This window comes from Podarcis muralis, chromosome 7 (genome assembly GCF_964188315.1).
Source record: "Podarcis muralis chromosome 7, rPodMur119.hap1.1, whole genome shotgun sequence".
NCBI classification, from domain to species: domain Eukaryota; kingdom Metazoa; phylum Chordata; class Lepidosauria; order Squamata; family Lacertidae; genus Podarcis; species Podarcis muralis.
The window spans coordinates 40,047,582-40,074,267 of record NC_135661.1 but is presented as its reverse complement, the minus strand read 5'-3'; the positions used below and the strand labels follow the sequence as shown (position 1 = coordinate 40,074,267).

The 26,686-nt window shown below is 43.9% G+C and overlaps 1 protein-coding gene across 2 annotated transcripts; it reads right to left on the bottom strand.

Moving 5' to 3' along the window:
• Positions 1–523: 523 nt before the first annotated feature.
• On the bottom strand, positions 524–26,420 carry LOC114602177 (hepatocyte nuclear factor 4-beta-like). 2 transcript variants are annotated; one of them, XM_028740078.2, is made up of 10 exons: positions 26,112–26,399; positions 15,548–15,719; positions 14,235–14,329; positions 11,116–11,222; positions 9,539–9,694; positions 7,507–7,594; positions 5,367–5,519; positions 3,884–4,120; positions 3,003–3,122; positions 524–2,362 (listed from the first exon to the last, which is right to left on the bottom strand). In XM_028740078.2, exons 1-10 carry the CDS (start codon positions 26,227–26,229, stop codon positions 2,223–2,225), a joined length of 1,386 nt encoding a protein of 461 aa, XP_028595911.1. In that variant the 5' UTR covers positions 26,230–26,399; the 3' UTR covers positions 524–2,222. The 2 variants fall into 2 exon arrangements, with proteins under 2 accessions (XP_028595911.1, XP_077787685.1); XM_077931559.1 differs by lacking the exons at positions 524–2,362; positions 3,003–3,122 and adding an exon at positions 3,204–3,646 and having other exon boundaries at positions 3,791–4,120; positions 26,112–26,420.
• Between the last annotated feature and the right edge of the window lie 266 nt (positions 26,421–26,686).

Below are 26,686 nucleotides of genomic sequence, written 5' to 3'. Positions count from 1 at the left end.
TCTTTCCACTCAGTTTCTATTTGCACTGTTACATTGAACATGTCCTCCTAAGCATGTCCACAGTTCATTGTGTACCAGGACAGGACACCCTTCTGAACATAGGAGAGGTGCCAAGAGCTTCTCCGTGAGCAAGTTTGGCAGTGCCTAATGTAGGTGTCTTTGTTTACCATTGATGGAGAGGCACGACAGTACCATTTTGTGGTCTTCCACATACCTCACAGCAGCCATTTTGTGTTATGCTCTGTCATGTCTCCATGGCAGCCATTTTGTGACTTGTGCCACAGCACTTTCTCAAAATCCCAAATGTAAGCACTGGGTCCAAAGCACTGGTGACCCTGGCTTTCAATAATTGCTATTGGTCGTGGTTCCCGCTTCATGAGGGCAGCAGTGGCAATGCATCCATCCAAGTCAATACAGTGGTTTGTGGCTTTCACATGATACATATTCTTAGGAGCACCTCATAGCTTGACGCGTATGAAGAGGCTTCTGTCCCCAAGAAGCAATGGAAAGACTGAAGCATTAATACATACTTCATGACTTTTTATTTAAGCACAGCATGTTCCTATTTTCAAATGTTGACGGCTTTTAGAAACGGCATAACAAATCTCAGAAACATTAGTAAGTCCTAATAGTATGCTGATCAGACATTAATAAACAGACACCTATGGGATCAAAAGGAATAGCAATGGGAATGTAGGAATCAATTTTGGCAGTGGCTGTGATATGAGCAGAACCAATCTTCTTTGGATTATGTATCCTGTATTCTGTTCCAAAAGAACCACACAACAGCTGGGAGTGTTAACAGAAAATAAACTGCCAATTTTTGATGAGCAGCATGCTCTTCAGTGAAGACTGATGCCCATTGGAACTGGTAAGGTGGAAGCCAGGGAGACCCACATAGACAGAAACAGAGCCAAGGACAGGTGGAGCCAACTAATTTTAGTTTTGTCCCCATCCTCCTCCCCACTGAGTTCTACAGGGCCAACACTGGGACTTGAGAAGTTGGAAGCTGACAGCCAGTGTCGCCACATCCTGGAGCAAGAAGGCAGGCAGCTGGGGACTGGGAGACGGCAGCTAGAGGGTGGTGGGGCAGTGCCCCATTTGCCCAAATGAACCAGCCTCCATTGAGATACCAACTGAGGAGAGTGCAAACAGCACTTAACATCTATTAATTACACAAATAATAATATCAGTGGGTCTCTCTTTAGTGAGTGCTACAAGATTGAGATAGTGGATGTTCTGCAGTGAAACAGGGAGCCAGCTGGAATCCCATGCCCTCCAAGTGTTCCTATTTTCCAGGGATAGTCGCAGATTTACAGAACTGTCCCAGTTCCTGATCTGATCCCGGAATGTCCTGCTTTTCCTTAGGACATTCCTATTTTCATCAGAAAAATGTTGGAGAGTATGGGGTTATCTGACCCCTGAGGCACATGAAGACAGCCCTGTATAGTGAAGCTTCTTAATGTTGAATGTTGTTAGTTGGAAGCCACCAAGAGTGGCTGGGGCAACCCAGTCAAGATGTGCAGGGTATAAATAGTAAAATTAGTATTATTATTATTTTGGAATAGGATGTCCCTATTTTCATTGGAGAAATGTGGGAGGGTATGGGACTTTGGAAACAAGGCCTGATGATGCATTTATGCTTGCTTGCCCTCTTTAGTATGCAGCACATTATTAAGGCCTCATAAGATGTAATATTGCCAAGCCCCATGAAGGAGTATCTCTCTGTTGGAGCACTGTGGAGCTTCCCAGAGGAGAAGAGAGCAGCAGACAGGTCTAGGATTCACAATGTGCTTCCTGCTCTTTGCTTCTAATTTTTGAACGTGTCTCTCTGAGTCTGTGTCTGTCTTGCTGCTTGAGCCTTCCAGGCATTGTTGGTATATAGGCAGAGCATGGAAAGCATGAACACGCACAAGCATGAAGACCCGTCGCCAAGAGAACTTAGAACACATGCATCTATCTTCTACTTAATCTCCATTAACAAAGAACCCTTGCTGCTTCATTAGGAAGCACCTGCCCCAAACACCTTACAATTCTAACTGAGGAAACGACATGAACCCATAGGAAGGGGACACTGCCGACAGGTGGGCTCTCTCCTGTCTTTGCTGAAAGGTGCCATTTTGTTTCAGTGTCTGAAAAGGGCCCCGCGAGGTTGGCAGTGCTAGCTGCCACTGGACTTAAGACTTGAAAGGTTAAATTATTGATTTCTTCAGCGTGGTTCTTTATAGAATCTCCTGTTTGGGTATCACCGCCTGAGGCAAAACAGTCGCAGGTACTACTTCAGGCCTGGGGGCAGGACCTAGCTTGTAATCTTCACTTCCTGTACTGGTTGAAGGAGAAGGAAGGGATGTTTCAGGAGATGCTGTGGAGGTGAAAAAACACAAAAAGGTGTTATTTGCAATAGCCTGGCATTAATCTTCAACCAGTGGGTCAGAACTATAGATGTTGGGGAATTCCATCAGAAATGGGAGCAGGAGTGGACATTGCTGCAATTTGCATGTTCATTGGAGATCAGGAACTGGAATCATACAAGTGAATATGAGTAGCATTCACTAGCTTTTTTTTTTTTTTTTTTTTAAGTCTGCAAATGTTATGTATGTAATCATCCCCTCAACCTTTCCCTCCAAAGAGGTCTCTGGGTTGGACAGGATCGTGGCAGGATCAAACCAGAGTACTTCTGGATGCAAAGCATCTTTGCTATCATTGAATTACATTACTGCCGTGTACAATTTCTCCCATTGCTGTGAAGAAATGTGCACTTGAAGTATGCAATTTCCTTTTCAGGAAATTGCATATCGCATCTTAAATTTTAGCAGTGAAATTGAAGCATCGCTCCCAAATTTTCCTCTTCTTATCCTCGCTCCTTGGAAGAAAGCACATGCCTTTCTGAAATGTTCCAATATGTGCACATTCAGAATTTAATATTTCAGAGGAAAGATCTGCGTAGCCTTAATAAGCAAAGGTTTTAACTAAGTGAAACAGATAGGAAATTGGACACCTACAGGCTGAAATGGTGTGAATTACTGATCCGATACTGCTGGGGAGCACAATGTGTCCTGGAAGAGGTTCCATGTTAAGGCTGGAAGGGCCTGACTGGTACTGCGGTGCATCCATAGTTGTCCCTGCATGAACAGAGAGAAAAGCTGTCTCATTCTGCCAGTCATTATTGACCAAATACCAAACACAGGCGTCATTTTTCTTTGTTTTGAAGTTCATTCTGCCTTTAATGGGAAAGCCTAATGCAATCCTTTTGCTTTTATTGATGTGACCCACTCTGAGCCTTCAGAAAGCATTTTCTAATTATGCCATTCTCTTTGTATGCAAACACCCAAATGGACGGATGGATTTGTCTCCTGGCTTTTGCCCAAAGTGTGTCATTCCCCCTAGTTTTGTTTCAAGGTACAGGCAGGGTAACATTTCCAATCCAAGGGCTGCCTTTCCTTCTGCAAGGGCCACGTACCAGCAGTGGGCAGGGCAAGAGGCAAAAGTGGGTGCAGCAAGTTTACCTTTGTCTAGTAGGCTAGGGTCTACACACACCTGTACGTTCTCTATGCATGGAAACAAGGGGCATCACCAGAGTTCAATGACACATCCGAACAAGGCAAAAACATTTCTGGCATGACACAAAGCCAGTGAAGAGTGTGGCCTAGGGCAGTGTTTCCCAACCTTGGGCCTCCAGCTGTTTTTGAACTACAATTCCCATCATCCCTGACCACTGGTCTTGCTAGCTAGGGATGATGGGAGTTGTAGTCCAAAAACAGCTGGAGGCCCAAGGTTGGGAAACACTGGCCTAGGGAGAGTTCTGAGGGCCATATAGAAAGGTCTGGAGGGCTGCATTCTAGTTTTAAGACACACAGCTGAGAAAGACACAGCACCATGTTACCTCCCAGAAGCATTTCCTGCAGCAAGCTGTCGATCCTTGCCACTCCAAAGAGCTTGACGAACTGAACCTGCTCAATCATCTGCCAAGTGATGCTTTGGAGAGGAGGCAGCAGGAGGAGAATGTCACTGAATCGGCCTCGCGAGTCATACTGCCGGTCGTTGATGTAATCCTCCAAGTTCACCTGTACCTGAAAACGCATGTTTTTCACCTTCCCAGGCTCACTCAGGCCTTTGCAATCTGGGAGGGAGAGAGAAACTAACTAAGGTTAGTTTGGCTTGCATGCAGCAATTTGACTCAGGGGAATTTGTGGTATTCCATATGTTGGACTCCACCCCACCCCCAATCAGCCCTGACCATTGGCCATGCTGGCTGGGACTGATGGGGGTTGGAGCCCGACATCTGGAGGGCAGCAATTTCCCTGTCCCTGCCTTAAAGGGTTTCCAACTAGGATACGCACAATACCCTCTGAGATCACCTGAGGAGATTTCTCTGTATGCCCTGCCACCATCTGAGATGTGGTTCGCAACAGTGCATGAAAGAACATTCTCCCTAGTGAAGCCCAGTTTGTGGAATTCCCCACCCCAGGAAATGGACATGTGGTGAAGACAACTGAAGAAGGTGAAGGAGAGACAAGAGGTGCAAGGGATGGATAAGGGCAAATACCATTGGTTGGACTTAGGCTTGGTTATGGGATAAAGATGCCCCATGTTAATTTCACATATGCTCATAGCTTGTTCCAACCCATTTCCACATTAACCTGTACCACTCCTGTTAAATTTCAGACACCTGGTTGAAACTGTTTTATGCCAGGAGGACTCTGCTGCACTGATGTTTAAATCTCTGGCATTTACCGTAATTTATGTTTCAAATGTTGTATATCATATGTTTCTATTTTGTAAGACCGTTGGGGACTGAGATAGTGAAACTCAGGGTATACTTTTAAAAAATGAATAAATTATCCTCTTATTGCATATGTTGTTGCTGTTTTCTAAGAAATCTGCATGAAGATTTGTATTTAAATTATTGAAAAATAGCTGTTTTATAAATATATTTTGTTTCAACCTATGCATTTCTAAACACTCTTTTCTCCTATAATACAAATTGCTAAATCGCACAAGTCAAGAAGCATGTTGTAATATTCAGAGAAGTGCAAAATCCAAAAGAAAATTGCATTCCGATCCACACATTAATCCTGAATGTGTAGATCAGGTCAGTTCACTTTTCAGATTCACCAAAACTGAATTCTTCCAGTATACCTAGAGGATTAAGGGGTTCAGCAAAAGGCCTTGAAGAAAAGTGATGTTTGTGGGAGGGTTCTGAAGAAATGGTGAAGGGGGTACCATATCAATGAATGGTCCAGGAAGGAACCTGAAGCATAGTGGATGGGCAGAGATATGCAGTGAAGTCTTGCTGCTGAAATCTGCATCATCCTCTGATGATTAATGGATTTTGTGACAGTCAGTAGCACATGAGAGGACCTCACCTGGGTCAAAGAACACAATGGCCTTCAGGCAAGCGTATTCATTCTCATCAATCTGAATTTCTCGCAAGGGCTTCACCAGCTCATCCAGAATTCTGGTAGCTACACGGGCAATTTCAAGCTCTGGACAGTGCATTGGGATGATGAAGTCATTTCCTGAAAAGGGAGGGAGGGAGGAGAAAAAGCATCTTACCTTGATGCAAAGAGGAACATAGGATGCTGCTATACACCAGATCCTTGGCCATCTTGCTCAGTATTGTCTCAGTATTGCTCAGTATTGTCTCCCAGCCCTATCTGGAGATGCCAAAGATTGAACCTGGAGCCTTCTACATGGAAAGCAGATGTTCTACCACTGAGCTCTCTAGGCCTTCTCCAATGTTTAGTGCAAATATTGATGTGCTGTTTCAAAATTATTTTAAACAAATTGGCCCCACAAGTAAGAATGAACAAGCTTTTGGATTTAAAATGGGACTCTTCACCAAACAAAGTTAAGGCACAGTTCTCTGGTTTCCTTGTCTGAAAACCTGGTGGTAAAGGATGAAAAGGGTGGACCCCCTTTTCTGTTGGGGAAAGGATGTAAGAGTGATGTGGAAGCTGTAGACCTTCAGATGTCCTTAGACTACAGCTCCCATCAGCCCCAGCCAACATGACCAATGGGGGGAGTTGGAGTTCAGCATCATCTAGAGCAGCGGTTCTCAACCTGTGGGCTCCCAGGTGTTGTTGGACTACAACTCCCATCATCCCTGAGCTCTGGCCTTGCTAGCTAGGGGTGATGGGAGTTGTACTCCAACAACACCTGGGGGCCCACAGGTTGAGAACCACTGATCTAGACGTCCCATCTCCATCTCCAAGCTAGAGTGTTCGGGGCTTTTCAGGTTGCAATCCTGTGTATACTTACCTGGCAGTAAGCCTCATTGAACTCAGGGGGGCTTACTTCTGAGTAGACAATGGATGTATAGGATACACTTTAAGGCAATAATCTATGCCCACTTTCCAGGGAGTAGGTACCATGGAACTCCCTGGGGCTTGCTTCTGAGTAGACATGTATAGATTTGGATTATAAAAGGGATATTATATGGTGGCTGTTTATAAAGCTGTTTAATGTGCTATCTTTAGTGTGGAGAGAGGGAACCAGAGAGATATTTCCCCCCTCTCTCATAATAAAGGCTCGGTGAAATTGAGACAGAAGAAAGTACTTCTTCACATACTGCATAAATTCTCAATCAATTATGCATGTATATGCATGCATGTTTTATTGTTCCAAATAAATAAATGGATTTGCCACCGAAGGATGTGACAAGAGCAACTAACTTATGTAGATTTATAAGGGGGCTAGATGAAATTGTGAAGGATGGGTCTATCAGCAGCTATTGATCATTGAACCTCCATGTTCAGCTACAGTCTACCTCTGAATACCACTAGGTGCAGTGCATAGAGTGAATTTCTTGCCCTGTTTCATGTGAGCTTTAAAGAAACACCTGGCTTATCTTCTGTGGGAAACAGGATCCAGCAGGGATCTTCTTGTGTTAGGGTGATACATTTTAGGGTGGGGTGTTTATAGATTATTGTTAACTTACTAGAGGTGGCGCTGTGGTCTAAACCACTGAGCCTCTTGGGCTTTGCCGATCAGAAGGTCGGCGATTCGAATCCCCACAATGGGGTGAGCTCCCATTGCTCTGTCCCAGCTTCTGCCAACATAGCAGTTTGAAAGCACGTCAGTGCAAGTAGATAAATAGGTACCGCTGTGGTGGGAAGGTAAACAGTGTTCCTGTGCGCTTTGGTTTCCATCATGGTGTTCTGTTGCGACAGAAGCGGTTTAGTCATGCTGGCCACATGACCCGGAAAGCTGTCTGTGGACAAATGCTGGCTTCCTCAGCCTGAAAGCGAGATGAGCGCCAAACCCCCATAGTTGCCTTTGACTGGACTTAACCGTCCAGGGGTCCTTTACCTTTACCTTTCACCTTACTAGAGGGAGTTGGACAATATGGTCTTTGGGGGTAATCTTTCCAGTTGTCTTATTCTATAACACCAAAAATATAATAATGAACCACTGTGGTTTTGAAAACATGGAGAGAGTACAGAGATCTGGTTACTCTGTGGAAACCAGACAATGAGGTGAGTTATAGTGCATGGGTATTTTTACCTAGTAATAGAAAATCCGTGTATGGTATAGAACGCTTTGCAGCTCCCAGCAGTAAGTGCTCACCAGCATGGGCTCTTAGCAAGGCAACCTGTGAATCCCGAGAGAAAGAAAGAGAGAGAGAGAGAGAGAGAGAGAGAGAGAGAGAGAGAGAGAGAGAGAGAAGAAAGAACAATTTCATACTGACTAAACTGTAAACTGTAGTCTGCTTTACCGATGCATGTCAACAATGGATCTTGATCAGATCCTAGTTCTGGTGAAGTGATCAAAACATGAAATAAATCAGCCAGCATCCTTATGTCTGGTGCTGCCATAAATTTCCTTCCTTCCTACCTACAGCTTCTATACTTTCTTCCCCTTACTGGTACTGGGGGGGGGGGAGGGGAGGGAATCTTAAATCCAAATACAAACCATAGGTTTAAGATCATTGTTAATTAAATGGGCATAATACCAGAGAGTTACCCATTGGGATATATGGGAGAACTCTTGTTTTAAATTAACTAGGACTGAAGCCCCAAAGCCACAAAAATGAGAGGAGTGTGAAGGCCTGGCTAGGGTGGCCATGTGTCCAACTCTACAGAGGTAAGTCCCCTGTTTGAAGGTGGCCTCTGTTTGAAGGGCTGTCTGGCCTAAGCCTGGTTTAAAAATAAAGGACCCTAAGGAGGGAGAGCAGGTGAGACTTGACAATGAGCACTAGGCAAATGGGTCATCTGGTCACAGTCTTCTCCACACTGGTCACAGTAACGTCTGTGTGAATTATAGCCATTATCTTTCAATGCGCCTCTATAGATAGGAAAGACTCTCCTCCCTGAAAGAGAGGGGAGTGGTTGTGGGCGGGAGCCCGAGCACCGCCCAGCAGGGGGTGTCGCCTCTGCCTCCAGCTCACCGGGCTGGCGCTCACGCCCCCCCGGTGGCCACCCAACCAGGTGCCGTGGAGGGGGCGTGTTCAGCAGCCTTTTTGCTGCAGCGCCAGTCTTTCCCTGGCCTCATTAATGAGCATTTGCAAATTGTATGCAGACCTGTCCTCTCCTTTTGTCTCCTTTACAAATGGTGCATTTCCTGTGTGTGTGCATTTCATAAAATGTATACACAAATGTAAAAAAAAAAAGCCCTCAAAGCAATTTACAAAAAAGAAAACAATAAAACTGAGGAAAAAAATCACAACCATACTTTAAAACATACCAAAGTTAACATATATGTTTTGGTAATGTAGAAGTGACCATCCAAACCTGATGCTTTTTCCCCAGCCTGCTAAACTGGAGTAGCAGCTAGGATTGTTACATCTAATATGTGAAATCCGTTCCCTGGTAACCTCCCTACAGCTTCTTCATGCTCATTGCCTCCCTAGGGTTCCTTCAATGCTGCCTACCTACAACCCTCACTGCCATTCGCCTGATCCAGCAGGCTCTTCTTATGTTCTTCCCCACCTCCTTAAGTGCTGTGAGGTCTCTTCAGAGCCTCCTGTTGCCCCAGTTTGTCACCTCATCTGTCCAATTACCCAAGTTCCCTTCTCTTCCATCAACACCTTCCCTTCATGTACCTTTTTCTCAGTCCATTCTACCCTGTTTATGGTTACCTTGCTTATGGGGGTTACTTCTCTCTTGGACTGAGACTTCTTCTTAGACCAACCCCCAAAAGCCACTCCTGTCTCTAGGGTCTGTGCGAAGCTTTCATCTCAGCCAAACTGACAATTTCCACTCCCCTCTCAGAAGCAGAAAACATCTGTTCTTTGAGCAAGTGCAATGTTCGCTAACATTCCATGGCATCCTACCCATCCAGCTCATTGATATCTGAAGCTCTGTGCAACATTTGCCATACAGTACATGTGTTAGCTTGAAAAATGCTAATCTTTTACACCCAGGTTTTCTATTCTCTCTCTCTCAAATCACTAAATCAATCCATAACTGTTGTGAAACGAACAAATGTACAGATTTTTGAGTTAGGAAGTTTCTCCTTTGCACATTGCAGGTCTGCAGAAGGAAAGCATAACGTTCAAAGAATCCAGGTTGCAGAAGCCACATGTTGCTTTTTTCACCTGGTCATCCAGGGGAAGCTCACAGAATGCTGGGATGTATTTTGCCCACTCAACGAGGACCAGGAGCTGCTGCTTCATCGACTCACACACATCATTGATGGTTGCAATCTTCTTCATGGCAATATCGGCACTGTGCACAGGACGGAGAGCCGAATACTATAAGAGAAAAGATAAGGCACCCTTTAACTAGGCAAGCCTACATCTCCTTCTTCCCCATTTTCCCACTCCTTCACCCCTCCATATAACACACCATCGTATAGATGAGTCTATCGTTTCCAAATGGAAAGTTACCCTTTTGTCCAGAAGGTGGCAATAGATCACAACTATTCTATCAACAACGTACGTTGACATTATGAATTTGCCTTTTGCCCAAACTCACCCTCCAGGTTCTGGAAATCTGTAGTCCTTCAGTGCAAGAGGCTTGCATTTTATTTATTGATTCCTGTTTGGGGCACTTTAGAATTTCTTCATAAAGAGAGAGAGAAACTAACTCCATAGTACACAGTTAGCTAATACCTTTATTTTAGGACCAAACAAAAAGTAGCCAAAATGTGGCAAGCTTAAGAGTTCTCCAGATTTCATTGTTGGATAAGATCCTCCATGTGGTAGGGAGTGGTTGGGCAATGAAAAAGAATAAAGAAAAGGATAGGAGGAAAATGGTCTGGATGTTACAGCCAAAAAATGATAAACAAATTCCAAACATACAGTCAGAAGCTTCCCCACCTACTGGGGCTAATGGGAAAGCCCAGCTGAGGATGTTGGGGATTTCAGGAAATGTGAGCGTTCAGGGAGGCTGAAGAGTTCATAGCCATGTACAGTATCTGTCCTGCCTTGGCCTCCTAAACTAGCCTGTTGTTTGGGGGTGGATGAATTTGTCCATTTTGGTTTCTCATTTTGACTGCCTTAAGTTCAGTCATCCACACTTCCCCAACAACTAGTTCTCACGAAAATTCATTTTAGAGCATATATGCAATTCTCCTTAACACAATGCACTTTTGCTCCTTTTGTTGTTGTTTGCTTATATACACATTTTATTGCACATTTCACCCTAGTATTTTTGAACCCATTGCTTGGCTTGACAATTGCACTGCAAATATGGAGATACACAAATTTCAAAAGATGGCTGTGTTTCAATTCACATATTGTTTTGGAAAGTACGAACTAGGTAGGTTCACCTTTAGATGTGACCTGAACCACATTGTGCTGCCTCACGTGCAGCAGAAGATTACAGTGGTACCTCAGGTTACATACACTTCAGGTTACATACGCTTCAGGTTACAGACTCCACTAACCCAGAAATCGTGCTTCAGGTTAAGAACTTTGCTTCAGGATGAGAACAGAAATAGTGCTCTGGTGGTGCAGCGGCAGCAGGAGGCCCCATTAGCCAAAGTGGTGCTTCAGATTAAGAACAGTTTCAGGTTAAGAACGGACCTCCAGAACGAATTAAGTACTTAACCCGAGGTACCACTGTATACCCTATTGCCAGGTTTCCGTGTGGTTAAGGACCTCAGGATAAGAAGACTCCCAATGACCACAAGATGTAAGAAGAAATGGGGGGGGGGAGGTTCCCCTCCTACCTGATGCGCCATCGCCTCTGCTTGGGTCAGAATGGTGATTGACAGGGCTCCGTTGTCTTCGTAACTGCTCCGGCGGATGCTGATTCTGTCACGCTCATTCTGTACAGCTTTGCAAGAGAGACGAAGCAACCGTGTCAGGCAGGCATCCCCTCCAATGACCACACAACCAATTGTCAATAAGCAAGAGGGCTGACTTGCACTGTAATTTCCGAAGTTTACATTTCTTACTGGACTTGCGCCAAATGCAGATGCTAAGAATCTTGGGAACTGGTCAGGCCAGGTAGGAAGAACCCATAGGCAAGTGTTCTGGTGGGGACGTGGTTAGAATCATTTGCAAATGTTCACACCCTTTGAATTCATATTCCTTTCTGAAGGACGGGCTCTCCCTTATGAGAGCCTGCCTGGGCTTTGAGATATTCTGGGGAGGTGTTTCTCTGCTACCATGACAGGCATATCTGGTAAGCGCACAAGACAGGGCCTTCTTGCTGGCTGCTCCCAGATTGTAGACCTCCCTCCCATGGGAAGCTAGAATGGCGCCCCCCTCTGCTTTCCTTTTCCCAGCAGGCAAAGATATTTTTTTTGTTCCAACAGTCCTTGGCCACCAACTAGCTGTTGTGGCAGTGCCTTCTGAGGGTGGGCGTTGTATTTTTGTCTCTCTGTGTGGTTTGTTTTCAGTGCCGCTGTTGATATTCATTGTGTGGTTTAAGTTGCATCTGTTTTCATTTACGCTAAGCCCAGGATATAAATTAAGTGTCAACAATACTGAGCTGGATGGGCCAGTGGTCTGACTCAGTGTTGTCCCACAGTACCCTAAAGGCTAACAAACACATTTTTGTGTTGAAAGCTTTTGTGGGTCCCACTTAGGTATATGGATGCATAAGCTAGGCATATATACCCTGAGAACAGAAAGAAGAATTATTTTATGACAAAGTGAGGCCAAAAGGTCATCCACGCAAGAGATAAAAAACAGGTGTGTCACATACTGTTTAAAGCACAAATGAAGACATGATCCAATTGAAGTGAGTTGCATTAATGCTCCTATCATAATCACACCCTTTGGAGAGCAAAGCGGTTCCTTGTTTATCTTTTGTGTGGTTTATGGTGTATATTTTTCTGTTTTCCCTTCAAGGCAGATAACAACCCCCCAGCCTAAAGCATGACGTTCTCAAGATGATTTTGGCATTATCGCAGGAGGTTCCTTGGAAGAAACTTATCCAGTTAATATTTTACCTACTGTAAAAGTAAGTCATTATTAGGTGGTGAGTGCATTGCAATGCATTTCTGATGAATGGAAACATTAAGGCTGAGACAGGGATGGGCAAACCTGTGAATTTCAGTTTTTCTGTTTCCCAGAATTAGGTTGAGTTCTCCACATTTTCCTTGTGAAAATTCAGCAGCATTTTAGTGTGAATTCCTCCTAATGTGCACACCTTTGTATGCAGCTTTCCCTAATGTACATATATTTGCAAGGCGATTTTCCCTTATATAATGCATTTTTATATGCAGTTTTCATTTATATATGCATTTCTGTGAACACTTTGCCTCTATATGTGCATTTTTCTATTTGTTCTATTTGTTACTTAACTAGAGAAGTAAGGGGAAATGTGTGTGCGTCTTATGGAGTGAATGCAGGCTGTGCAGCTATCCCAGAAGCCAGAACAGCAAGAGGGATTGCTGCTTTCACTGCGCAGCGATCCCTCTTGCTGTTCTGGCTTCTGGGATTCAGGATTTTTTTTTCTTTGTTTCCTCCTCCAAAAACTAGGTGCGTCTTGTGGTCTGGAGCATCTTATAGAGTGAAAAATATGGTAGATTGCAAAGTTCAAAGATGTGTGAATTTTGAAGGATGACTGCATTTCAGATAGTGTATTATTACGGAAAATGTGAATTAGGAAGGTTTGCCCATAAATGCAAACTAAATTGAGTTTCTCCTCCATCTCTAAGCTGAAGCCAGTAGCCTATCTCAAAGGCTGGACAGACACAAAGGCTTACTGAAACTGCATCACTGGAAATACAGCATGATCACAGAGCAAGTTTTGACTCTGCCTTTACAAACTCAATGCCTTCTTGGTGTTTTGGACCAGAATTTAGGATGTAGAAAATCTCTGGGTATTTCCTATCAGGAGCCTTGCTATATCTGAATTTTGCTGAGCATTCTGCAATTGAGTGATGGAAAACTTTGATGTCCCTTCCAGGTTCAAAATCTTGAACAAACAGGTCTGTGTTTGCTGTTTGACTTCCTAGTGCAACACCAACCAAACAATTTACTTCATTTCCCCTGAAACATGATCGGGTTGCTACAGAGGGGGTGAATCAGAGTGGGACAAGGGGCGGAAATAAATAAAAAAACCATAGGAAATCGATACATGTCCCAGTAGAGGTCACTTTTCTGGCAAAGGAAGCAAATCAGTAACTTCCCAAAACTTTCACTAGATATGCGTATACTATGTAAATGATGAGGGTCTGATTGCAACATCTGGTGCTCTGCTGATATACTAATTACTTATTTTATTTTATTTTTAAAAATAGTCCCCTTTTTCTGCAAAATGCTCTCAAAGCAGCTTAGGAAATTTAAAACAAGATGAGGTTTCTATCCTTGTTTTTCATCTTGTTTCACCTGGCACCTTCACTATACTGTCTTTATCAAATACTGAAGATGCACCTCTGGCCTTTGACACTAGACAGGTATATTTTCAGGGGCCATTGTATTCTTGCAATTGCAATTTGTCTTTAACTGGTTTTAGTGTATTTTTGAATGGTTGAAACCTGCCCTGAGACTGCATAGTGAACGGTAGACAATAAATCAAACTACTAATACAAATCTGAACTCTGCTTCAGGAAGCAAAATGTCTTGGGATGGCACTGTCAGGGCAACATCCTAAAATTTTTCCAACCCCCCCCCCCTCCAAACCACATGATCCAGCTCTGCCTATTTGTGATTCAGAATTCATCTGTTGTGATTCAGCACCCTCATTAACGGTGCTGCAAAGGAATTTGCTGATGTGGAACTTGGCACAACTCATCAGCTCCCCCAACGCTAGCAGCAGGCTCCTGAATGCAAGGCTAGCCTCACAGCAGTGCACATGGGACTCTGGATCAGGGGATAGTTTTAGACCATTTACCTTCCTTCTTCATTCCTGCCCGGAAACATTTCTTCAGACGGCAGTATCGGCACTGGTTCCTCTTGTCCTTGTCTATTATGCACTGCCTGCTAAATCTGGAAAGGGAAAGAGGCAAGCTCTGAAAAAATCATTGGTGATATGAAGGGCCGGTCCTATCATTTGGCAGAGTGAGCCAGCTGCCTTTGACGGCAGGTGCCAGGGGTGAAGGTGGCAATGGGCAATGCTAAAGGCTGGAAACTCCCCTGCTAAGCAGAGGAAGAGGGGAAGCTTATACCATGTCAGACCATTGGCCCATCTAGCTCAGTGTTGTCTAGGCTGAGTGGTAGCAGCTCTCTGGGGTTTCAGACAGGAGTGGACATTCCCAGTCTTGCCTGGAGGTACTGGGAATTAAACCTGGGAGTTTCTGGATGCAAAGCAGATACAATGAGCTACCAGCCCTTCCCAAATCCTGCTGCCTTGTACGCTGTCCTTTTGCCAGGGTTGAAGCAAGGGTCAACTGTCAGTGTGGTTGGGTTGAGAGCTATCTTGTTCTTTGCCTCAGGCAATGAAATGTCTTAGGCTCTTATTTTCTTTTACATTTTATATCTCACTATCTGTCCATTATGGAGCCCAAGGTGGAGTACAAGTGGTCTTTGGGTGGCCACTGGCCAGACTTGCTTAGCTTCAGCTAAGTGTTAGGGCAGCTTCATGGACGGCCAACAGAGATAGGCAATTCTGTCTCTTTCTCCATTTCTCATTTCCACCCGCTTAAATTCATTTTTTCAAGCTACTGTAGCAATTTATGAATTTTAGGTAAAACAGTCCTCATGAGAATTTATTAGAAATTTGGTGCAAACTTCTCCTGACCATAGAATCAGAGTTGAAAGGGACCTCAAGGATCATCTCATCCAACCCCCTGCAATGCAGAAATATACACCTGTCCCTTATGGGGATCAAACCTGCAACCTTGCTGTTACCAGCACCATACTCTAAACAACTGAGCTATCCAGTTTTGATTAAATGTGCTTGTTTTTGCACGCAATTTCCCCAAATATAATGCATTGTCGTGTGTTATTTTCATGAAAACATGCCCTTATATGCCAACTTTATCCTAGTATGTACATTTTTGTACAAATTACTTGGATGGAGAACTCCACTGCAAAATTAGGAAACGTGTGAATTTCAAAGGATGGTTCACATATTGTTTCAGGCAGTGCAAACTAGAGAAAATTCCAAATTGTCATTCGTCTTCAACTTCAAGCCAGTGACAATGTTCAAAGCTTATGGAAAAGCCGGTCAGTGTCAAAGGATGACCTACAAAACTATAGATCTACCTGCACGAGTAGACGTGATTCTTACGGACGCTCCTTCTGAAGAACCCTTTGCAGCCATCACAGCTGGAAGCTCCATAATGCTTCCCAGTAGCACGGTCTCCACAGATGGCACACATTGAGCTGATCCCATTCGCCAGCAGGCCGCCACTCCCTGACTCTGAAACAATGGCATCTGCAAAAAAGGAGTTCACCAGTGGTCAATAAAGTGGGTATCCTGGGGATGCCAGTCCTACTGTGAGGCAGAGGGAGGCAGCTGCCACAGGTGACCATAGGTAAGAGGTATGGCTACAGCTGGGTCTGCCTAGCAACTTATAAACTAATCTACTGCCCTCTAGTGGAGTGGAGGATCGTTTCTCACCACCTATGTCTAAGTTAGGTGCAACCACCAATCTGGTTGGCTTTTATATAGAGAATGGGTGGGGAGGTAAGCTCTATATTTCCTCTTGGACCAGCTCTGGATAGGAACAAAACCAACCCAATCCATAGAGTATTGGGTCTTGCCTTATTTTTAAAATCCAAATTTGCGTTGCTCACTGCTGCGTGTTAAATGAGTCAACATTCACAGCATACATTTAAAGCACTGTGATTCCACTTTAACCAGTCATGGTTTCCCCCAAAGAATTCTGGGAGCTGTAGAATTTGTTAAGGGTGCTGAGAATTATTAGGAGACTCACATTTTACCCATCCTGAGCTACAATTCAAAAATATACCAATCTATCACTCTTCAGAAGGAACTATGGGCATCATTGTTTGTAGGGGGAACAGAGGAGTCTCCTAACATTGCTTAGCACACTTCACAAGCTACAGTTCCCAGAATTCTTGGGGGAAGCCATGGCTATTTAAAGTGTTATCACAGTGCTTTAAGTCTATGATATGAATGTGGTCTAAATTAGCAAAGCCACTAGCTGACTCTAGGTGGCCCACCAGAAATTGGCCATGGAAGCAAGATCTGCCCACTCCTAAGCTAGTTCAATCAGGATCCTGAAAATCAGTCTATGCCAGGCATAGGCAAACTTGGCCCTCCAGATGTTTTGGGACTACAACTCCCACCATCCCTAGCTAGCAGGACCAGTGGTCAGGGATGTTAGGAGTTGTAGTCCCAAAAAGGGGGCCGAGTTTGCCTATGCCTGGTCTATGCAGTCCTGGGATATGATGCTACAAGCCACGACCAAGCCGAGAGATGGTGCCTTATAGGTCTTGAAAAGGTAAACAAAACAAAACAGATTCTTGATCATTAAAAAGCTATTGATTCAGGTGGTTCAAGCTACACCACACAAGAGAGCAGAGAAATAAATTAGCAGCCTACCCAGGATCAGTTGACAATCTTTTGGGGAGAGGGGAAGCATTATTTATTTAGAGTTGGATCCAAAGATGCAGTAGAGGACAAATTTCTGGCAGCGGTGCTGTTCAATTTAACTGTTGTGCAAGAGCCACCAGAAAAACATTGTGTGATGATGTGCAATGCATCTTCTGTGAGCAAGTATCCTGAAATGTTGTGCAAGGCCACGTGCAAAAGATGGTGCAACAAGACTGTGCACACATGGAAGTATCCCAACGGACTTCTATTTTCTTGTCTTGCACAGGGATCTTCCAGTTACTGCCCTCACAGACCACCTTATTTTACCAATGCTGCTTTCTCAATCCAGGCAGCTGCCATTTCACATTAAAAAACACGCAACCAACTTGGCATCAGGCAGCAATGAGAGGCAGGTGGTGGACAGGAAACCTCCACTAAGAGGCCAAGGCCTATCTGACCACCAGCTGCATCTTCCCAAGATAAGATAGGGGCCCAGTGCTGCATGATTCTCCTTCCTGCCTGATGCGCCATCTCTGAAGCAGCACCTCACATGATTGGTGTCTCTGTGCAACAACGGATTCAGGGTGTTCCTTCCCAAGTGGCTTGCCTGCAGGAAAGCCTCTTGTGAAACAGCGCCCCCTCCAGGTTCAACCCTCCTATTCTCAGTTAGTGGGGAGTTGCAACATCCCCCACCTGTATGTTTAATTAGGTTTTAAGGGGGGAAATAAACATTAGTCCCACCCCTAAACTAATTTGGGGCTGGATCTGGGGTAGGTGGCTGGGTGGGGTGGGGGATGTAACCTGATTGCCCACCCAAATTGAGACCACAGGCTGGATGGAAGGAGGATGAGCTGTGCACAGCCATAAGCCATACCCGACGTTCTCATATTTGCAATCGCCAAGGTGGCTTGTGGTCATAAAACCAAGAGAATTAAAACACAACATAGCATTATAAGAGACCACAGCATCAGTAAAGCAGCCAAGCCATCCAGCAGTGAACAGGCTGGTCATCTACTGACTCCTCTGCTCTCTGAATCAGATGCCTAAAGCTCAACTGTGATGGAGTTGGGTGGGTATCTCTGGAAGCTAATCCCACAATTCAGGTGTGAGCACTGAAAAGTCCCTCCCTTGTTTAGCCATTCAGGTGTTTGGGAAGATAGCATAAGAAGAGTTCTGCTGGACCAGGCCAATGATGAAGAGAAGAAGAGTTTGTATTTGATATCCTGCTTTATCACTACCCTAAGGAGTCTCAAAGCGGCTCACAACCTCCTTTCCCTTCCTCCCAAACACTCTGTGAAGTGAATGAGGCTAAGAGACTTCACAGAAGTGTGACTAGCCCAAGGTCACCCAGCAGCTGCATGTGGAGGAGCGGGGAATCAAACCCGGTTCACCAGATTATGAGTCTACTGCTCTTTACCACTACACCACACTGGCAATGATGCATTTAGTCCAGCATCCTGTTTTCACAGTGGCCAACCAGATGCCCCTGGGAAAGCTGCAAGCAAGGCCTGAACACAACAGCACTCTCCTCTCCTGTGGGTTCACCCAGGCTCAGGAAAGTGCCTCGCCACCAGAGTGCTTGCTGGATCCTGACGCCATCCCACAAAGGTGCCCAACCAAGGTAAGCATCATTGGCATTAATATTTTGTGTCACAGGGCCATCTCTCCAATTCTGCCTTCTGAAACCTTTAAGAAAATGGAATCCTTTGTTGATGCTTGCCACCTGTCATTTAGTTTAACTCAGCTAAGTAAATGTTAGCTTGGGATATATGATGATGACATTTTATTTGGCCATAAATACTCCTCAATGTCTTTGCTTGGAAAGAAAAGGCTGGCTGATTCTTTCAGTGAGTGAAATAATATTAGTGATGCTATGATGATGTCAAAAGGAGGGGGGATGAAGTGCTTTTCAAAAGCAGGTGGTGGGTGGGAAGAAAGCAGGCAATATATGGCCACATTCATACCATACATTTAAAGCACTATGATACCACTTTAAACAGTTGTGTCTTCCCCCAAAGAATTGTGGGAGCTGTTGTTTGTTAAAGGTGCTGAGAATTGTTAGGAGATCCCTTGTTTCGCCTTGCAGAGCTAGTTTCCAGAGTGGTCTAACAATCAATCACTCTTCATAGAGAACTCTAGAAATTGCAGCCAGGACTTTTGAAGTGGTATCATAGTGCTTTAAATGTATGGTGTGGATGTGGCCCAGGTATTGTCCATCTTCCATGCGACAGTCCTCAGAGATGTGAAGATCACTATGATGTCTCTCCATAATCTTCTCCAGGCTAAAAAAAATTTCTTTAAACTGTTCTTAATGGAACTTGGGTTCTAGATCTCCTCTAAACATACCCTAATTTAAATACAATAAATGGCCTTGTTCTGGGGCAGGAAAATAATTCCTGGGAGTGGCTCTGAGATATATTTGTGGTGAGAATTCTCTGGCAGAAAAATAATCTACTCCGTCCAAGTTCCACAAACATTCTGGCTGTGATGGATGCACTGTGTGCAGTTTGGGAATTTATGGCAATGTCTTGGGGTAGAAAATGTATCCTCACAACCGCATCATGTGTGGAGGAAGTGCGTAGCACATTGTTGATCTTCAATATATACAGTGCATGCAGAACAAAAGGCTGACATTTAAACCTGAAAACGTGCAGTTTATGGTTAGCACTCAACAAGATAGACTTAATTATTTCTTTGTTACTCCTTCTTACTTATAAATCCCTAAACAACTCTGGGCCATGTTCTTACTTATAAAGCCCTAAAAAAACCCTCTACTTTATTTCACTCTATTGGCCAGTAAGGGCATTACGGTCAATAAATGGAACCTGGTTAATGTCACCATGGTCTGATGGCTATCAGCTTGTGATAACACGAAGGCAGGCTTTTTCGCTGGTGAAACCAGTGTAGTAAAATGATCTCACTGCTGAAATCTGAGATGCCCCATCAGTACTGGCATTCCTCCGGCTCTTGAAGACAAACTTGTTTAGACAAGCATTCCCCTAATTGGCTAAGTTGAAATTCCTGCTCTAATTGTGGGGGGAACTATTAAAATTGTTGTGTTGTTTCAATGGGCTTGTTTTATTGTACACTTTAATTTATTTTGATGTTCTGGTGAAATTATTTCATTGTGTGTTTTCATTATGTGTGTGCGTAGAGAGATGTGCCTGGCGCCATCATTCTCAACTTCTTGGTGCAAGCAAAGATGTTACTCTTCAGTCAACTAGTTGCCTGTTAACTGGGGTCACTTGGGAATGACAATACCTTAGGCTGTATTGGTGTTCTTCTTTTAGTAGTGGGGTGTGTGTAAGATTTTGCCCTTTTTTGTTTTTGCAGGATTTAGTCAATGGATGCCATTTCATCCATCTGATGTCTTTTAAATTTTGTATCATGCATGCTTTTATAATTGTAAGTCACTCAGAGCAGCCTAGAGCTTCTCTATACAACAATGGATCAGTCCTAGTTTTCATCTTGGAATCTCAATTATTATTTTAATTCCACAGAGCTAGCAGTGGAATTGCAACTTGTGTGTCAAGTTTCTCCCTGTTTTCTTCTTCTGTACTTCTTATGGAACAAAATGTATATCCTGCTAACTGGACAGAAAACCTTCAAGGGGTTTACAAAGAACAATAACAACTATTCATTTAAAATATTGATGAAAGCAAGCATTAAAATCAAGCTGACACGCACAAAGTCTCAAAATGCAAATAAAATCAGCCATACTACCTGCTAAAAATTACATGTTAAAATGGCATGCCTTTGCAAGCTTGGTGAAACAAAAAAAGTTTCGAACCATACAGTGAAGGCAACCTGCCTAATATCAATGGGCAGGGCGTTCCAAAGAGTAGGTGCTGTTGCCCATTGCTTACAATCACAGGTGGAGAGAGTGCAGGTGCACCAAGTTCAGCTCACAGGCTTCCCAAAAGGGCATCTGGTGCCCACTGTGAAAACAGAGGGCTGGACTAGATGGAGTTTTGATCTGATCCAGAAGGCTCTTCTAACGTTCTTATGATTCCTTACAAGTGCAGAACGAACGTTATGTGGCACTTGATAATGTGATATCAACTTACTCAATGTCACAATGTATTTTATTATGGGTATTTCCTTGCCAACGAGTGGGGTGAGGCTTATTGAAATGGCATTGAGATGTTATCTGGCCTGTTCTGCCACACCTCAAGAACAGAGCCATTTTTACTCCCAATGCCCTGTGCACTTCTCCATGAATCCAGATATATAGTCTATTGCCTTCTTGGTATGTTACTCTATAATAAGCTTACTTTGTTTGACTTGGTCATCCTGGCCACCACCCATGGACCAGATTGCAGCTGTGACATTTTTGAAAAGGGTCATGCTGAACTTCTAGGATGGGGGAAAGTATTAGGGCAAACAACGAAACGTTTTCATAAGAGAAGTTCCTTTTCCAAGCCAGTTGTCATAGCAATTCCAATTAATGAGATACATCAGCCAGATATTGAAACAACAATATGAGGAATTGTATTATGGGGCAGGTATTCGTCCAGCATAAACAATGTAAGTTAGGAAGACCAGGACAGCTAAAATGGTACCTAAGAGAAAACTAAACAGATGTAGCCTCATGGAGAATATTTCTCAAGTTTGTAAGAGTTGGTTTGAAAAGGAAAGAAAAGTGAGGGGGGGTGAGAAACAGGATCATAAATTATTCTAGATTACAACCATACATCTTGTTCTGGTTCAATCCACTTCTGGTGAATCTTCAAAATTCTAAAATCTACTGAAAAGAGATGTATATTTCTTTCTTTTATTGCCACAATTTATATCCCACTTTCCCACTAAGTATTCAAGATGATTTTCCATTTTAAAAAATCAAAAATCAATGCATAGTAATAAATGAAGCAAGAACAATTTCAATCATACCAGATAAAACAAGCTAAAATTATTACAAAGACAGTGTCAGCATAAAATCCCCTTCCCAAGGCAGTCTTAAAAAAAAATGCCACTGAAATGAAACTGTCTTTGTCGTCCACCTGGAAGTGAGTAGCAATGGGGCCAAGTGACCACATAGGTGTTCTTTGTAAGGCCAATTTATGCCGGCTTCACATGGGAACATAGGAAGTTGTCTTATACCTAGTGACTATTGGTCGATCCAGCTCAGTATTGTATACACCAGGGTTTCCTAAACTTGGGTATCCAGATGCTTTTGGACTACAACTCCCATCATCCCTAGCTAGCAGGACCAGTGGTCAGGGATGATGGGAACTGTAGTCCAAAACAGCTGGAGGGCCAAGTTTGGGAAACCCTGGGCTACACTAACTGATGATGACTTTCCAGGGTTTCAGGCAAGAGCTTTCCCCAGGCCTGCCTGGAGATGCTGGAATGTTACCTGGGACCATCTGCATGTATATTTCTTTTAATAATTTTTATTAATTTTTCAACACAAATATACAATTATATCAAAATTTCCACAAATTTGACTCTGTTTGGACTTCCTTCAGCTTCTCTGACAATCATCCATATTTGCCTCTCAATTACGCATTTCTTCTATTTATATTGCCATTAGACTTCTCTCCCACTTCTATTTCTATTTTAACAATGTATCTCAACTTTCACAGTGCTTCTTGAAACCCCACTAGCATTGTTTGCACATCACATATACTTTTCAGGGACCATCTGCATGTAAGGCAGATGCTCTACCATAGAGCTCTTCCCCAATTTCATGTCAGAAGTGAACCATCTTAACAACTGGGAAGGCTACCGAAAGGCCACTGAAATCCAGTGGGGTTCTTGGAGGTTACAGGAAATCACTACAAAATTAAGAAAGTCAGAAGGTTTCATCGCTGGATTTTAATTCTGAAATTCTTTTGACTCTTAAATCTGCATTGGAAAGGGCATTGGCTTCGACAAAATAAGATGATTCAACGGGGCATATCTAAAACCCTACCTGTCAGGGTTGCTTCAAGATCCTAGCTCACAGAGGATCACGCTAGCCAACGGTCATTAAGTAAAAGTCTTTATTGAGTTACAGTTTCCATTCTCAAGCTGCTGCGTGCAACCCTACGTCTAGTAGCTAGATCGGCGAAGCTCCGTCTGAATCTCCGCCCCTCGTACACCAACTTAATATCCTAGCCCTGCTCCACCTTTTCCGCCTGACTGTTCTTCTCTGGGTCCCTCTGCCCCCCTGGGTCTCTTCCTTCCGGGATTCTTCGGACGCTGACCCCCCGGACTCTCCTGTCTCCTTGCGCCGGGCTTTAGGACCCGGCTCTCTTTCCGGGCTGCCTACTGCGCCTCCTTCCTGTGCATTTGAACTTGGCGCGCGCGCCCAACCTTCCACCTTCCGTCTAACCGTCTCTTCGCTCCCAGATGGAGGTGTGGCCACCCCTGACTCGTGCCCTCCCTCCTGCTGTGAGCTGCCAGCGCTTGCCCCCTGGCTCCTTTCCTCTTCCCTGTTCTCTGGCGGTGACGCTGGACCCGATCTCCAACTGCTCTCCTCTGATTCCCCTCTGGCTCTATCTCCCTGGGGTGCCCCCCTAAACTCCCCCCTTGCCTTGGCCACTGGTGCTCCTTTCTGTGAATCCTCCGACTCACTGGAGAGACTCGGAGATCTCGGGTCGTCGTCATCGCTCATCCTTTCTTCTGCCTCCTCCCCTTCGCTCTCTGTTTCCTTCCTTGCCCTTGCCTCTGCTCCTGAACCCCTGACACCTACCCAATGATTAGCTTTTCAAGAAACAAGTGCGCAAATGTTGCTTGTTTATCGTGCAAGATGAGATCCGCCAAGTTTTCCTTCTACAAAGTGTTTCTGCTTCAAGGATATCCCATTTCCCTGGTGCTCAAGCTGCAATAAATTGCAATTGGTGGAGGGGAGGGGAGCTCAGTTTTTCAGCCAGTAAACCTGCAGAGTCCTATTAGGTGTGCTTGCGTCAATGTCATGAACACCTTACTCAAGAGAGTGCTCGTGATATCTCTGGTGATAAGCAGTGCAGCTTACCACCACCACCTCATGTCAACACCATCTTTGTATGCTTTAAAAGACATTTCGATTTAATTTTATTCTTCATCTCTAAAGCCAGCCTCAGGGTTTTCCTGGCATACCACCCTTTAGAGAATAAGCAGGAGCAGTGCCAGCAAAACTATCTCCTCTCCCTTCAGTGATGTACCACCATTTTGAGAGTCTTAATTTTGTTTCAATGTGAACTTTCTTTCAGGGATCAATATATTCCCCCTTCCCCATTGCAACAGAGAAGTATCACTTTATCAAAGTTCCTTTTTGTTTGGTGGAGGGGGGTGGGCAGGAACACGAGTGAAAGCTCCAAAGCCCAGGATAAGAATGAGACTGAGAACACAATACAAGACAAAGCCTTTCCTTTCTTCTAAACCAGTTGCTAATTCCATAATTTGAGCAAACACCTCCCCTAATTTTCCCTAAACACCATTAAAAAGATGGCTGTTTGTCTATTGTAAGAGCTTTGTGAAAGCTCTTGGATAGACCTCTTACATTTGGATCATTTTACTAATGGGATATGTCGCAGTCTCAAGGTTTTGGCTAGCTTGTAGGGAGGGGGGTGTTTTCTTTTTTAAGCTGTTTGGACAAATTTTTGATGAGGATGCTTACCCAAGACAAACATGCTCATTTCAAAACAGCAAGTTCCTGACTATGTTGGTTTACTTATTAACAAGTAGGCAAATACCACAATGCCAACTTGAAACAGCCTTCACCTTTCAGAAAAGCTAGCGTGTTGTTTCTACACTATTGTATAGATATAATTTATTTATGAATCCTAACTTTTCTAAATATATAGCAAGGTGGAGCTATAGAGATAAAACCAATCAAAGATCCATAACACATCATTAAAAACATTAATAAAACAATGAATAACAATAGATATTGATCAGTTAAAAGAAAAATCAGGTTGCAAAGCCCTTTCTAAATTAAACAGTTTTCAGAAGATGTCTGAAGGGAGGGAGGGACAGTTCTTTCTGAACTTCTACTGGCAAGGAGTTCCACAGGGCAGGGCCTACCACACTAAAGGCTGCCTACCACAGCAGAGGCTGGCCCAAATTCAGGGGCATGGGGAACCACAAGAAGTACTCCTAGGAATGATGTCCTGTCCAGTCAGTGACACTTGAGCCACAGGTTATAAGGGGGGGGGGTGGGACATATTTGAAGGAAACATCAGCTCAAGCTTTCTGGCTACCCACAAGCCTTCTGTGTCAAAGTCACAGAAAGGTGTCACCATATTGTTTAAGAAGAACAGGGAGGCACCTGTGTTTCACCTTAAAGACTAAGAGAAATCTTGTAGCACAAGACTCGAGCTCATTTTATCAGATGCTTGAAATGCCATTTCTCCCCTCAAATACTAACTCATTTATAATGGTGTGAGGTTTTATGGACTGATGGAGTTGACTGTAGTCCGCAAAAGCTTATCCAATCATTAATGTGTTCATCTTTAAGGTAGCACAGGGTTCTCTGTTGCGTTTGCTACAACAGACAAACACAGCTCCTCCTCTGGAAAATGAAATGTTGTACTTCATCAGATATGTAAAATGTTATGTTTTCCTCAGCTGGTAGATGGGGGAAACGTGTGTAAAGAGTAAGTCCAAATGGTCATGAAATCCAAGAGCTACAATCAGAACCAAGATGACATGAGATTCTAAATATATGCAAGTTCTGTGAACATTCACAATGAACATGACCAACAAAACTCTGATGACCTCTCTCCCTGTGCCCCAGAAATCAGCTTCGGATGAGAGTGATTTGGAAGGAGGAGAAGGAGAGGAAGAAGAAGAAGGCCAAGCTATTTCATATATATTTTTAAATGTAATCTCTCCCCACCATCTCATTTATCAATGGTACATCTTGCCAAACAAAGTGGACAGTGGTATAAAATGCCATTTATTTGATAAATGCATCATCAGCATAATATTCAGAAAGTAGATTTTTCCAGGCTTAATAAACAATAGTCTTTGCTGTTGGCTAAGTATTTTGCAACATTGTGATGTCATAGCAAGGTGTGTGAGGTGTGGAATACACCTTTTCCAAGAGATTTCCATTGATTAGAAATCCGTTTTCTCAATCACAATACAACAAGCTTTTCAATCTAAGTCCCTTATCGGCAATATAATTCAAGGCCGCAGCATAAGACCCGTCCCAATGCAGAAGTCCAAGAGTTCACCCACACAAATGCGACACCCTCCACCCTTCGACCCCATTCCTTCTTGTCCACCGAAGAGGACAACATTTGAACAAAGGTAGCAGAGGCCGATTGGAGAGGCAACGGAAGGTATCTCCTCACTCACCTGATGAGTTTGTGGGCAGCACCCTCAGGTTTTCGAACTCCAACATAGTGTATGAGGAGTCGAGGGACTCAGCGTAATCTGGCATCTCCATGTCCATTAGGCTTTGACAAATCCGCATTATTACTGTCAACAGAGACAAGTGAGGCCCCCACGACCCTGCTGTCAATCACAGCGAGGATCTCCAGCACGGTAGGGTTGACAACTACGGCAGGCTTGAGGATGACAAATCATTACCTAACTTTCCCGCTGTTCCCTCCCCCACCACTATCAGAAGGTTGGAAGGTAAAAATGACCTAGTCTTTATTGCATGCTCTGCCTCTCTCTCTCTCTCTGCCTTGTGCCCTATGAGTCTATGCCCTGAATCATGATTATATGGTGGCAGATAAGACCTGGTCTAAATCAACTTAAATTGCATCCTCCGTTCAATAGTGTGTGGTTTATGGCAATCCTTAAGCAAACATTTTGAAAAGCGCAGGCAACGACAGATGATCTAACATACTCTTTCTGCAGGACACGAAGTGTTGGAGGCTATCATGCACTTTTTCGTCCTAGGTTTTGTTATAGGGTTTTAAATA